Raw genomic sequence first — 13,873 nt, forward strand, 5'->3', positions numbered from 1 at the left:
GGACGCTAGCGGCCCATCAGACTCCGAATGTCGAAACCTGTTAGGTTTTTTGGTTTTGTTTTTTTATATTTTTTAAAATCTGTCACTAAAGTTTTGCATACCCCCCTCCCCTAGGCCAAAGCTTGGACCCACCAATTCTCAGCCTAGCCTCGGGAGTCCGGGGAGTCCAGACACCTCCCTGGCCCCGCCTTGAATCGAAAAGGCCTTTGGGCGGCTCTTGGTAGAATCCCCTCCGAGCGGCGAGCGAGCTAGGAGCATCTCCTTAAGGGGCGGCGGGGGTGGGTGGGTGGAAGGAGAGTAGGGAGAGAGGAGAAGAGGGAGAGGAGGGGGAAAAAAAGTCAAGAAAAAAAAAATTCACTCTCTTTTTCCGCTTCAAAACCTTAAGAGGGTTTGGGAGATCTGGTCAACTTTCCGAAACATCTGAATCTTTTTACAGTCCTCGGTTCCTTCCCTGGGCCAGCTGTGGGGAGGGAGAAGGGAGAGAGAGGAGGGGGTGAGAGGAGAGAGAGAGAGAGAGAGAGAGAGAGAGAGAGGCGTGGAGCGGAGGAGGGGGGAGAGCGAGCAGGCCGGCGCGGAGCGCACAGCCACCGCCTCCTTGCCTCTCCAAACTCCCGGCCAAGGCGCGCGGTGGCGTCCTCGCGCTCTCGCTCGCGCCCCCGCCCGTCGCCCGCCCAGGCCAGGCATGAATGCTGAGACTTGCGTCTCTTACTGCGAGTCGCCGGCTGCTGCCATGGACGCCTACTACAGCCCGGTGTCGCAGAGCCGGGAGGGCTCGTCGCCTTTTAGGGCATACCCCGGCGGTGATAAGTTCAGCACAACTTTCCTGTCGGCTGCCGCCAAAGGGCAGGGATTCGGGGACGCCAAGAGCCGCGCCCGCTACGGCGCGGGGCAGCAGGACCTGGCGGCACCCCTGGAGAGTGGCGCCGGAGCGCGGGGCTCCTTTAACAAGTTCCAGCCGCAGTCGCCGGCCCCGCAGCCGCCGCCGCCGCAGCCGCAGCCGCCGCCGCAGCCACCCGCGCAGCAACCGCATCTCTACTTGCAGCGAGGCGCCTGCAAGACGCCCCCGGACGGCAGCCTCAAACTCCAGGAAGGCGGCGGCGGCCACAACGCGGCCTTGCAGGTCCCCTGCTACGGTGAGTGCACGTGCGGATCCCTCGGGCTGGGGTCCCCAGGACCCAGGGCTTCGGCACCTTCAAAACCCGTTCGGCTTGCGGGAGGCAGGAGTTGGCGGGCTGGGGAGGCGCGGGGCCGAGCTGCGTGTGACTTCGGGTAGGAAAATGGGGATCGACCGCTCCGAGGAGACCAAGGGATCCCTCCTGCCCCCTTCAGATCGCTCGGCGGAGGGCGCGGAGCGTCGGCTATTAAACTCAACCTGGAGTCTGTTTCTCCCCTCTTCGCCGTTCCCCCAAACCACTTGCTTTGCGCTGCCCGCCGGGCCGACTTTGAAGCGGATGCTTCGCACCGGCTCAAGGCGTGCGGCGGGCAACAGTCGCAGCGCAGCGCAGCGCTCGGGAGCTGGGCTCCGGGGCTGCCGGGGCCTCGCTCCTCGCCGGCTAGGGGGCTCCTCGGGCGGCGCCGCAGGTGGGAGCGTCGCAGGTGCGGAGCCCGGCCGGGAGCCTGGAGCGCACTCGGCGGAGCGCGCCCGGGATGCCGTGGAACCGGGGCGCCACAAGCGTGCGGGCCCAGAGACGCCTGAGGCCGCGGAAGACGTGAGTCGAGGTGGTTCGCGGCGGGCAGGCGGGCCGACCAGAGTTCCCGAGCGTTTCTCCTTCGGCGATCCCCAGAGGCGGCTGGCCTCGGAACAATGGTTTAGGACCGACCAGCTGGGAAAGCCACAGAGTTCCAGGCGGCGCAGTGCTGGGCAAGAGGTTAGGTTCTGGGTCCTGATTTGGGCCCACGGGGAACCTGAGGCCTAAATGACCTCCAAGCCCCCTTGAAGGTGGCCTCAGGACGCAGGCCTGGGCCCCGAAGCGCCGCGACCGTAGTGGAGGAGAGAGCCTCTCAAGGGCGGCCTGAGGCCGGAGCAGCTGAGGAGCCTGGACCTTCTCTCCCACAGAATCGGCATTGGTGAGCCCCAAGCTGGCAGGGAGAGAAACTGAGAAGGGAGGGAAAAATCCCTGGTCTAGGAGCCCTGGGTACACACTCTCCCCCTGGGGCCTTGGCCTTCAGGCAGGGCCCCGGAAATGAGCTGGTTCTGACAGGACAACGGCTTTGGCTGCACTGATCCAGGCCCGATGGAGAGACACCGGGCCTGGGGACAGAGGTGGGACATAGTGGAGGCCTTGGCGACTGGAATAACCTTAGGAAACAACGCAAGGCAAACGCTTTCTTACACTCAGCCTGGATCTGGCTCCCCACAGGCTCAGAATTAGTCCACTAAGTGGTCGTTGACACGCACAAACATTCACACATACACTTGACTACACTTGGACTCTACACATACACACACAAACACTTCCTCATGAGCAGCGCGCTCACACACACACCAAGTACGCTCATGTGGCTTCGCACAGAGCCACACACTCTCAAACCCATAGGACAGACTGAGCAGATTTAGAGAGATCCGGTGGCTTTCCCCACCTCCTCCACCTTTCCTCTCCACTCTCCTGTTGGAATGAGATCAGGCCCTCGGATCACAGACACTCACAGCTCCACACAGGTGCTCCTTCCACACTCAGGTGGAGAGGGGCTCTCGCCCTGTCCACATGCACCAGCCTGCCAGCCCCGGGGATCAGGCTCCCTCCTCCTGGCCTCACCCAGGCCCCTCCTGGTCCCTGTCCTTTGGGAATGTTAGGTGTGAGCAAGTCACTGGACTGAGGGACCGGTGGAGGTTCGTTGCGCAGAACCAGGGGACTCGCATGTTTTCTCTCCCACCGCAATGGTTTTTCATGTGTTAGAGAAACTCACCAGTGAGTCTTCTGAGGAGGCTGAGTTAATTAGGCAAGGAGAGATCCTGAGCTGCTTTCAACCTCTCATTTGGAAATGTCTTCAGGTTCAGAGGGAAAAGGGGAAGAGCTAGACCCCTCCAAGCACTGCCTCTGAGCCCTGCTGGGACCCCACTGCCAGCCTGCATAATGCATCCTCTACAGGCAGTAGCCACTGGGGCAGGCCACACTGTGACCTGAGAGTAAGAAATCCCTCTAAAGCCCTGTTTCCTCATCTGCATCACGAGGAGATAACAGTAAGGCCTCACGGGGTAGTAAATGTTCCCCCACAGAGCAAGAGTCTCGCCTCCCCGCTCCACGTTTCTGCCCTTGGCCTCTGTGCTGTTGGAACCTGTAAGCACCCAATTGTGAGGACAGGGCAGGCCCCCGACCTTGCGCTAGGCAAAGCCAAAAGCTACAGGTTGAGACAAAAGGCAGCTGGAAACACCAACAGAACCCCACTTCCCTGATGCCCAAGATGGAGGCGCTGCTCAGGGCAAAGCCACAAACAACAAACAGCTCTGCTTATTCTTTTCCTTCTCTTAGCAGCTGCTGTTTCTCTGGCCAACAGGAGATTTCTGGCTCCTGTAGGGAAAAAGTTAGACACATTAGGTCCAAGAGGAGGAAACCGAGGCACCAAGAGGTGAGGTTCTGATCTCTACAGAGGCAGGCAGCTGGGAGGAGGGCCTCTGGAGCGGGCTCTCTAGATGGCCAGCAAGCGGGAGACTGAAGCACACATTGACATGGTTCTCTCCCACACTCGTGAGAGCATGTACTCCAAAGGCGGGGAAATGGGTCTAAGGAAGAAACCTCGGATGTCCCCAGGAGCTTGGGGAAAGGCAGAGGCAGACACGGCTTTGGTGCTAGGCTTGCTGCGGCTGATCTCGGCCCCCACCCAAGGTAGCTTTGACCTGGCAACCTCTTTCCCAGCTCTGTTGGTCCCCGGGGCAGGAAGACAGTTCCTCCATCTGGGCAACTGCACCGAGCGGAGGAGAGGGTCCGAGGTCTCCTTTGGGACGTCAGCCCAGGGAGCCAGTCCTTGGGTCCAAGCCCTCCTTGGAAAGGTGCGGGTTTGGGGGCTGTGCTGGGGCCACGGCGGCGAGAGAGCCTGGGGCAGGACAGCCGCCTCAGGTCTCCAGTGGCGGGGCTTCTCGGAGACGGGGAAAGAGGAGGTGAGAAGACTTCCCCGGCTGCAGACGTTCCCTAACTGCGACTCCGTTTCCCCATCAGTACTAAAAGGGCGACGAACAATGTGACTCCACAGTCCCCCCGGGTGCAGAGACATTCGCGCTTTTACTAAAGAGCCCCACTGTGTCCTCGCGTGTTGCAGTCCCGACCCCGTCAGGCTCCGGGTTCACACTTCGGCCCTCCGAAGTCCCTGCCCGCTGGCCCATCCTAGGCCGCATGGGCCCCAGGAGACACGCCAGGTTGGAGACCGATGTTTCTCAGCCGGGCGAAGAGCCTCCTCGCCGCGGGAGTAGGGACCCCGGCACCTCGCTCCCAACGCGGACGACTCTCCAAGCCGCCGCTTGCGCGGCCCGCCAGGCCTTGGCCTTGCGCCCCGGGACGCTACCGAGAACAGCCCTGCTACCTTCTCTTTCGCTTTCGATTCGGTGCACGCAGGTTTTCGTTGCTGGCCCACTGCTACCTTCCCATCCAGCCGTCCGCGAAGGCAGCGCTCTTAGCGCAGAGGTCTTGGGAGACGAGGGCAGGGCCGGAGACCCCTGGGGCACAGCCGAGGGGCTGGTCTTGATTTGGCGAATTAGACGCAGAGTTTGAGTGCTAGAGATATTTATTTTCTCCCACCAGCACAATCCACACACCACAAAATGTGTAAACTCCTCCTGGGTCATATTCGAATCTACTCAAAGAACCGAGGTGTGTTTTGTGTAAGAGAGACCCCCCCCCGCCAAAAAAAGACAGCGAGAAACCGAGGTTTGCACATTAGCCGTAAGAGCCCGTGGGTGATTGTGGGATGATGGAGGGAAAACTCAAGCCTGGGAGCTGTGACGTCGACCCCCGGTCAGTTTTGGCGGTGGGGGAGGAGAGGAAAAAAGATGCTTTTAATTTTTTACTTTGTTCATTTCTATAGCCGCCAGTCTGCTCTAACAGTCCAGCCTAAACACATACAATCTTAAATAGAAAAACAGAAGGCCTGGATTAAAGGTCTAGTATTATGTTAAATCAGTCGAAGCGCACAAAGTTTTCTTTATTATAATTTATATACAGTGAAGTACACAGTTAAGTGGAAAGCTTGAAGAATTGTTATGTACGTGTTCGCTGTATAATGACCACTTGGATCAAGACACAGACCGTTTACGTACTGTATCTGTAAACGAAAACTTTGGGTGGGGGGATTTTTTTTTAAGTTGTTGTAAGGAAATTTCAGAAGAGACTTCAGGGAAGCCAGAGAGCCTGCCCTCCCCCCGCCCCCCCGCGCGCCCCTTGTTCGCGATAGCGGAGTTTCTTGAGTGGGCTGACCTTGTACTCCCGGATTTGCGCGGTCCCTACTCTTCAAGGGAGCTAGGGGCTGCGCCGGGAACCTCGCCGCGCAAGGCTCTCATGAAGTCGCCGAAGCCCCGAGTTTTGCCCGCTGCAAAGAGGGGCCACAGCAGGAAAACAAGTTAAAAGTACCATACATAAATTTTTGCCGTAGTCCCCGAGAACCTTCGTTCCAGAAAGCAGCTGGGCGCTCTTTTCCGTGGGCATACCTTTTCACCTTGGCCTCAGCTCCTTTCTCTCTTCCCGCAAGTCTGCCCTCGGCTTTGTTTTGGTGGCAAACTGAAATATGAAATGGAAATGTAAGGGCCTTTGCATGTTGGTGTGAAAGGAGGTTGGAGTTCCGGCATCTGTGTGGGGTTCGGGCTTCTCCGCCGACCCCTGGACCAAGGTGCCCGGAGCAGCAGGCAGAAAGAATGTGAAAACGGTCGGGCGCCCGCGAGGCTCCGAGGGCCTGGGATGGAGAATGAGGAGGCCGTGCTGGAGTGGGTGTGCCTTTCACTGCAAGGAGAGGGGAGTTGGGGGCCGGATGCGAGAGAATGCTTGGCTGGAGAGAACTCTCAGCACCCGCAGCCTCAGCGTCCTCAGCTCCCCCCGCCCCCAGGAAACCGAAGGACCTAGGCACAGGCACTGTTCTGGGTGATGCGGTGAGATTGAGGCTCTGCATCGGGACCCCGCCTGCCAGGTGCCACCTGGCCACATGCTCCCGCAGCTACGGGGCTCGCCAGGCGTTGTTGAGGTGACAAGGCAGGTCGTCAGATTCGAAAACCAAGACAGGGAGGACTCAGCTATGGGCTGATTACCACCCAGCAAGTTTAGAGTGAAAGGCACTGCCCCACCCTCCCCCTTTGCTCCAGAGCTGCGGGTGCCAAAGGCCAGCCTTCTGTTCAGACTGGACAGTGAGAAGAGACCCTTTTTTCAAAGCAGGGCTTTTCTGGAGAAAGAGGAGGCACTTCTGTGCGGCCACCAAGGCCTCCCAGCTGTAGGCTGGTGCTTCTCAGAGATCAGAGTTACTGGTGGCCCCCAGGGACCTTCCATCCAGAGGTGCAGCCCGGTGCCATCTTCTCTAGCCTACACATGTGCAGATGCTCCTTCTTCACCCAGTACAGGGGTGCGGGGTAGCCCGGGGCAGCTAATGCCATGCTGCCTGGAAGCTGGTCTCCCTACAAAGGCTGGGCTCAGTGGTGCGACAGAAGCCTCCATTGTGTCCAGGGAGGTGTCGCGGGAGCTCCAAACACGCAGGACCTGTGCACCCGCCCATCCCCAGTGCATTCTGGCACCTTAGCAAAGACTCTCTTCTCTACCCCATCCCACCCCAGACCAGCAGCACCAAGGAAGAGAGGGAGCGGTGGAAGGGGAGTTGAGGCTCAGTAGAGAGGAAAAGAGACACACAAAGAGGACGCTCAGAGCAGCGAAAGGCTGGGGAGTGGGTGGCGATGCTGAGCAGCGGGCAGTTTCAGGCAGCTAGAAGGGTCACTGCGCGTGAGGAGAGGAGGGTTACTGGGAGATACCGGCGGGTAGATGGGGCGCTGAAAGGAGTGCCACTGCCTGCCAAGTACCTGTCTTTTCCGAGGACCACGCCGCGCGTACTGGGGTCGGGGCTGCTGGGTGCGGGCGACACTTCACTTTGGAGAAAGAGAGGGAGCCGGCGCGCGTTTCATCGGATTCTTAAAGCAGATTGTCTCAGAGTGGATTCTCCTTCCAAACTGGGGGTCCCGAAGCCTGGGCGTCAGCCCCAAGCACCTCGCAGATGGACTGCCAGGGACCCAAGTCGGGGCAGAGCAGCAGGTTCTCCGAGCTCTCCAAGGGCCATGGCGGAGAAGATTGAGAGGCTGTAGAAAGTCTGGGCCGGGCGCGAAAGTCCAGCTTGGCACCCGTGCGAGTCAGGGCACACATTCTGGGTTGAGATGGCGGCGGGTCTCCACCACGGTGTTCTCTACTCCCTGCATGGCCTTGGGAAAATCCCTCCCCTTTTCCTTTCAGGTCCGAATTTTAGTTCTGTGAAATGCAGGAGTCTGGACGATTTCCAGAGGCCCTCTGGGGGTTACTGTGCTGGTACCAGTTTGGACCCCCCTCACCCTGTTTCCCTGCCCTCCTCACCCTTACATGCATTTTTTTTTTTTTTTTTTTTTTTTTGTACAGGAGAAATTGGGGTAGGGTGTGCCGGGAAAGGCTTTCCTGGAAGTGGAAACCTGTCCTGAGGGTTTCCTGGGGTGTGCTAAGGGGCGCAGGAACCAAGTAGGCAGCAGTCCCAGGACAAGTGGGCAGGCGGTCCTAGAGCATCGGAAGTTGAATGCAGGCTCTAGATTCCATCCAAGCTGGGGCTTCACTATGGAGAGGGGAGAGGGACCGGTGTCTTTTTGCTCACGAGTGACCAGGCTCAAGTCGGGGGCTCAGGGGTTCCTGGCCCCTCCACGACTCCTGTCCCCTATCTGCACCCATCTTCCCTATCTTGGCATTTACTGATCACCTACTATGTGCCAGACCTTCTCCTAGAACACACCCAGCGAGCGGCTCCCTGCTATCCTATACCTTCTGTCCTTCCAGGTGTATACATTTGGGCATAGGAAATGTTTACTGGCTGGAAGGATGAATGAAGAATCAGTGTCTCATTTGGAGTGTTGCCGGAGTGTGATTAAGTGCCCCTGTGAGCATATCCCAGTACCTTGGCTGGTGCGGGTGGAGGCCTGGGGGTTTGTGTGAGCGCATGTCCATCGTGAATGCGGAGCGGTGTGTCCCGCCCATACTCATCGGGTCCGGTCCTGCTCTCCCAGGGTGATGCAGGGGACCGTGCATACTAATTTGTGTGCGCTCCTACGTGGAAGGCATGTGTTCCCCAGAGTTTCCGAGGGTGCAGCCAGTGTAGGTGAGCCGTGTGTGGGCGAGGGTGGGCACCTGTGCACGATCCCGGACACCCCGCCCCACTACGCCCTCCCCGGGACCGCGCGTGTTGTAGGCTCTGCCACCAGATTCTCGGGCCAGGAGGCGGTGACGAAGAACCTGTGTGTCATGGCCTGTGGCCTTCTCCGTCACTGGTTGCGGCTTCTCAGGGAGGCTGACTCACCGAGTGGCAGGCAGAGTCCCCCTGTGGCCAGCTGGGGCTGGGGCGAGCCCAGGCATCTTCCTAGGGCCCTCACCCAGCCCACCCACACTGCAGCGGGGCCTCCTCCTACCTCCAGGTCTTGAATGTGCCCCGCGGTCCTGTGGGGCTGGATGTGGAAGAGTCCGCACCATCTTTATGCACACTGCAGATCTCATTTAACAGATGAGCAAACTGAGGCCTAAAGAGAAGTGGATCCCCACAGACCAGTGGGAAGGGGAGAACCACTGCTGGGGGCAGGGCAAGAAGGAGCTGGGGAGTATCTGCCCCGCTCCGGCCCCGCCCACTGTCTCCCTTCGCTTGTAACCCATCCAGTAAGCTGCACAGCCTGTGCGTCAAGCAGGGTAGATGTTTGCAGTCTCCTCCTCCTTCAGAAATAAGGTGGGCTGCGCCATGAGCTCCTGGGGTTGCTGGGGCAACAGAAGAGCACCCGGTGGGATTGCGGGAACTCATCCCGAATGTGACCCAGTGGGGCAAGGACTCCTGCTCTCTGCTGGACTCCCTAAACCAGGTTTTCTTTCCTAAGTGCATGGAAACCATGCAGTGAGAGCCCAAGGGGGTGGTTAGCTGAGGCCACATGACCGACTTCCTCCTCTGAGGTTGACCATCTGCCAGGCTGCGGACATCGGTTGGGTCTAGAAGCCTGGTACTCAGCCCTCCAACGTGATGGGTCATGGTGTCAGGATGGGTGCCCCACCCGGTCCCACATGCCCTGCTTCACAAGGAAGGGGACTGAAATGCCTAATTCCAGTTGCTCACCAAACTTTTGCCTGTCCCTGTGCCAGGCCTCATGGGGGATACAGTGAAGCCCTGGACGCAGCCCCTGCCTTCAGGTCCAGAAGTCCTGCCTTCAGAAGACAGACTAGTGACTTGGCTGTTTGCAGTTCATGGGGGCAGTGCTGGAAAGGGGAAGCCCAGGTTCAGGCTGGGCAGAGGGGGCAGCTTGGCTCACCCCACTGCCCCTGGTGGGCGGAACCTCGCCCAGGAAGGTGAGGGCTCAGAGAGGTTGAGGGAAGTTGGGAGTTGCCACGGACCAGCTGGATCTCCTCTGCTGGCTGAAAAGCTGGCAACTTCTTCTCTCTTTTCTCCTTTTCCCCCGCCATGCCTTCTCTGTAGGTCAAGAGATCTGGCTTCAAGTATTGGCTTTTCCCTGGAAATGGCCCTGTGCCTTTGGAACAGTCCCCTTATCTCCGGTTCCACTCAGTTTCTTCATTTGCAAAAGGGGATTTGTTTGGGCCTGTCCTGCCTACGTGGGAAGGGAGTGTGAGGATGCAGAGAGGTAGTATGCCTGCAGGTGTATCCTGCAAGGTCACATTCTCCACCTGGGAGGACTAAGGGCCCCACCCCCTTAGTCATCTTGTGGGTACTAAGGTATTTTGAATGGGGCGGTGGGCAGGGTTCCGATCAGGTTTCAGAACTTTGGTGCCTCCTAGATTTGTGAGCCTCCCTGATATCCAGGGATCTCCATGGCCTTGTCTGCAGCCCCACCACTCAGCCACATGGGTTGACGTCTGGCTCACACCCCAGCACTGAGCTGGGATGGCTCCACGGCTCCCCTTCAAGGAGGGAGCTCATCGAAGGGCAGAGAAGACAAGGATGCCCACGGTTCTATGCACAGATCTCCTTTCAGGGCCTCGGGCTCCCATCTGAAACCCCCTGCCTGGGACTAGTTGATTTCTGAAGCCCTGGGGTTCTGCGCTCTTCCAGGCCTCTTTGTACCAAGAGGTTCCTTGGTCCAGCCTGCCAAACAGGAAGAGTCTGGCGGTCTTGCCTGACTCCCTGCCTCAGGACAGGGACAGCGAGGAAGTGAGGCTGATGGGGTGTGAGACAAAGGGAGGTTAGAGTTGGCAAGGTAAGGGCTCCTGCTGAGGACCCCGTGTGACAGCTCATGTTTCCTGAGCACTTCTGCCTGCCAGTGCGCTTCCTGGTGTGATTTCACTGAATCCCCATCTCAGCCCTGAGAGAGAGATCCTAGTATCATCCCTATTTCAAGGATGAAAGCAGACTCATAGAAGATGAGTAACTTGCCCAAGGTGGGACAGCTCAGAGGCGAAAAGGTAAGCACTTGACAGCCAAGGGCTCTGAGAACCCAGAGGGCATCCTTTTGTGGGATGATCCTAATTAGATTTGAGGTCACTCTCCTCCTATCCCAGATGATATGGGATTGAAAGACCGGGTTTTACAAATATGGCCCCCAAAGAGTTTCTCTCATCTTCCCATCTGGGGATGCAGTGGCAGATGGGAGGTCAAGGATGGGCTTGGTGCCTGGCAGGTTGGAGTCTAGACCTGACCTTTGACCTTGGGCCCAGCTTCTTCCCTGTTCAAGTGTCCTGCTGCGCTGCGGTGAGAACACGGGGCCAGGCACTGCGTCGGGACCTCATAGCTGTTTTGAGGGATTACTCCTTGAGTTCCTGGAGGCCCCAGGAAAGTGCCAGAACCTCTGGTCAGGGCAGGGTGGAGCTGAGGACCCAGTGTGGGAGCAAACAATGGGGAAATACCTTCCTCCTGGGGAGGAAGAGAGACTGCGTTGAGGCTTTTGTCTGTTTTGTTTCAAACTTTTCCCAGAGCCTGGAGAAGGGCTTGCTATACATGGCAGGTGCTCAGTGAACATTTGGGAGGGAAGGAAGGAAAGGAGGGAGGGAGGGAGGGAGGGAATCAGGATGTGAAATGCTAGGGACTCTAAAAATCTTTCTATCTTCTCTTCCTTCCTCCTTCTTTTGAATCTGAGCCTGGGTGAGAACCCAACTTGTAGCTCTCTTGTACCCTGGTGGAAAATAATTTATTTCCCTCAGGGATCCCTCTGGGGAGCGGGAGTAGGGAAGTCTTGGGTCGCCCCGTTTTGCACAAGCCTGGAGTCCTCTCAGCCTCTGGCAGTTCGAGGAGCACCTTTTCCCCCCACTGTTCTCCTTCTCTGTCACCTCCAAGGCCGCAGCTAGGGTCTTGCTGCTTCCACCAGGCCAGCTCTAGTCAAGTAGGCATCCCTCTACCTGCCTCCCCAGCCACATGCACTCCTCTCAGGTCTCCCCCGCTTCCCTGCAGTGAGTTCTGGGCCCCTGGTTCTTTCTGCCGTCTGCCTAGCGGGGCGGCCCCAGGGCTGCAGATGTTCCTCCCTGGGTACCCCATCCACTCAGCCCCGCCCCACCCCAGGATTCTGAGATTCCACACCCCCAAGGGATGCAGCACTGTGTTCTGGCCAGGATGCTGTCCTGAGCTTATAGCCCAGGTGAGAAGAAACATTTAGACCTGAGCCTGGGGTGGAGTCAGCACTGGGCAGGTGGTGGCCACCACTATGCAGGGAGCCAGGCACTCTGGGAGGCGGATCAGAGAGGTGGAGGAGACTCTGATGGAAGTGCTTCCTCCTGACTCTTTAGAGAGGGGATTGGGCATGAATAAAGCTGTGAGAGGTGCCCTGCCAAAGGCTCCCCCTCCCATCCAACAATTCCTGCCGGGTTGTGGCCCTGTGTCATCAGGTGTGGAGCACTTGGCAGTGAATGAGTTGATTCCTGCCCACGGGAATGTGAAGACATGGGAGTCCTCGGGAAAAGTGCAAATGGACTGAAACTTAGTGAGTACGGGCATTTGAGGTGGGCCTTGAAGGTTGAATAGGAGCTCACCAACTGAACGAGCTGGAAACAGCACTCTAGACTCAGCAGATAGCACTTGGGTCAGGAAAGTACATGGAGTGTTTGGGAAAGAGCAGGTGTGTGGCTTGCTGGGGGCATGATGGACACAGGCAAGAATCAGCCTGAGGAATAACAGGGGCAAAACCGAGAGGGCCATTCACTTTCTGGTGAGGTATTCAGACTTCAGGGAAGCCCCTGGAGGCCTCTGAGCAGTGCAGTGAGAGGCTGAGACCCCAAGCTTAGTGTGGCTTCTTTTAAAATTCAAATCTTTGTTTTAATTAGGGATAATTTTTATTGTGGTAAAATATACAGAACATAAAATTTACCACTTTGAGGATTTTAAACGAACAATTCACTGGCATCAAGTACATTCGTAGTGTTGTGTAACCATCACCACTATTCCCAGAGCCTTTTCATCATCCCAGACGGGCCCATGAAGCAATAACTCCCCATCTCCCTCTCTTCCCAGCCCCTGGAAACCTCTGTTCTACTTTCTGTCTCTGAATTTTCCTACTCCAGGCACCTCATAGAAATTGAATTATACAGTATTTGTCCTTTTGTGTTTGGCCATTTGTATATCTTTTTTTTTTTTTTTTTTTTTTTTTTGCTGTACGTGGGCCTCTCACTGCTGTGGCCTCTCCCGTTGCGGAGCACAGGCTCCGGACACGCAGGCTCAGCGGCCATGGCTCACGGGCCCAGCCGCTCCGCGGCATGTGGGATCTTCCCGGATCGGGGCGCGAACCCGTGTCCCCTGCATCGGCAGGCGGACTCTCTGTGCCACCAGGGAAGCCCTGGCCATTTGTATATCTTATTGGCCATTTGTCTTTCTTCTTTGGAGAAATGTCTATTCATATGCCCATTTTTGAATTGAGTTGTTTGGCTTTCATTGTTGAGTTGTAGGCGTTCTATGTATATTCTGGATAGGAATCCTTTATCAGATATGTGATTTGCAAATATTTTCTCCATTCTTGTCTTTTCACTTTCTAGATGGTATCCTTTAGATGCACAAAAGTTTTTAATTTTGATGAAATCCAATTTATCAATTTTTTTTTTGTTGCCTGTGCTTTCATTGTCATATCCAAGAAATCATCGTTAACTCCAATGCCAGGAAGAATTTCCCTTATGTTTTCTTCTAAGAGCTTTATAGTTTTAGCTCTTAAGTTTAGGTCTTTGATCCACGTTAATTTAATTTTTGTAGATGGTGTAAGATAAGGGTCAAACTTTATTCTTTTGCATGTGGATATCCAGTTTTCCTAGTATCATTTGTTGAAAAGACTGTCCTTTCCCCATTGAATGGTCGTGGCAGCTTTGTAGAAAATCAATTGACCATATGTTTGAGAGTTTATTTCTAGGCTTTCTATTCTGTACAGTTGGTCTGTCCCCGGCATGGCCTTCTGAGATGAAGGTCCAAAGTTCCAGAATATGGGGAACCTCATTAAGTCATCCTGTTCAGCCCCTCGCCTCCAGGCCAGAGACTAAGCAGCCAAAGAGATTCAGCTCTGGGACACACTTGTTTTCCAGGAACCAGAGCTGGTGAGAGGGGGTGGAGGGCAGAGCTAGTGGTGAGGGTGCCAGAGCCATGACCTTGGCCTCTGAGTAGGCCCCTTGCTGTTTGGGAGCCCCATGTCCTTCAGCTGACCCTCCTGTGAGGACATGGCCTTGGGGGAAATCCTCCTGTGCTCTTAGGGTCCATACACCGCCTCCTGAGAGGACCAAATCTGAGACTA

At 56.7% G+C, this 13,873-nt stretch overlaps 1 protein-coding gene across 1 annotated transcript in view; it reads left to right on the forward strand.

The window, feature by feature from the left end:
• Window positions 1–682: 682 nt before the first annotated feature.
• ALX4 (ALX homeobox 4) overlaps window positions 683–13,873 on the forward strand; it is a gene marked incomplete at both ends in the record, with an annotated part of 41,357 nt that continues 28,166 nt past the window's right edge. The window contains one exon of the mRNA XM_082628829.1: window positions 683–1,133. Coding sequence (XP_082484955.1) covers window positions 683–1,133 — 451 coding nt within the window. The remainder of the gene's footprint in view (window positions 1,134–13,873) is intronic.

Source organism: Mesoplodon mirus (genome assembly GCF_964341445.2).
Source record: "Mesoplodon mirus genome assembly, chromosome: 7".
NCBI lineage: Eukaryota > Metazoa > Chordata > Mammalia > Artiodactyla > Ziphiidae > Mesoplodon > Mesoplodon mirus.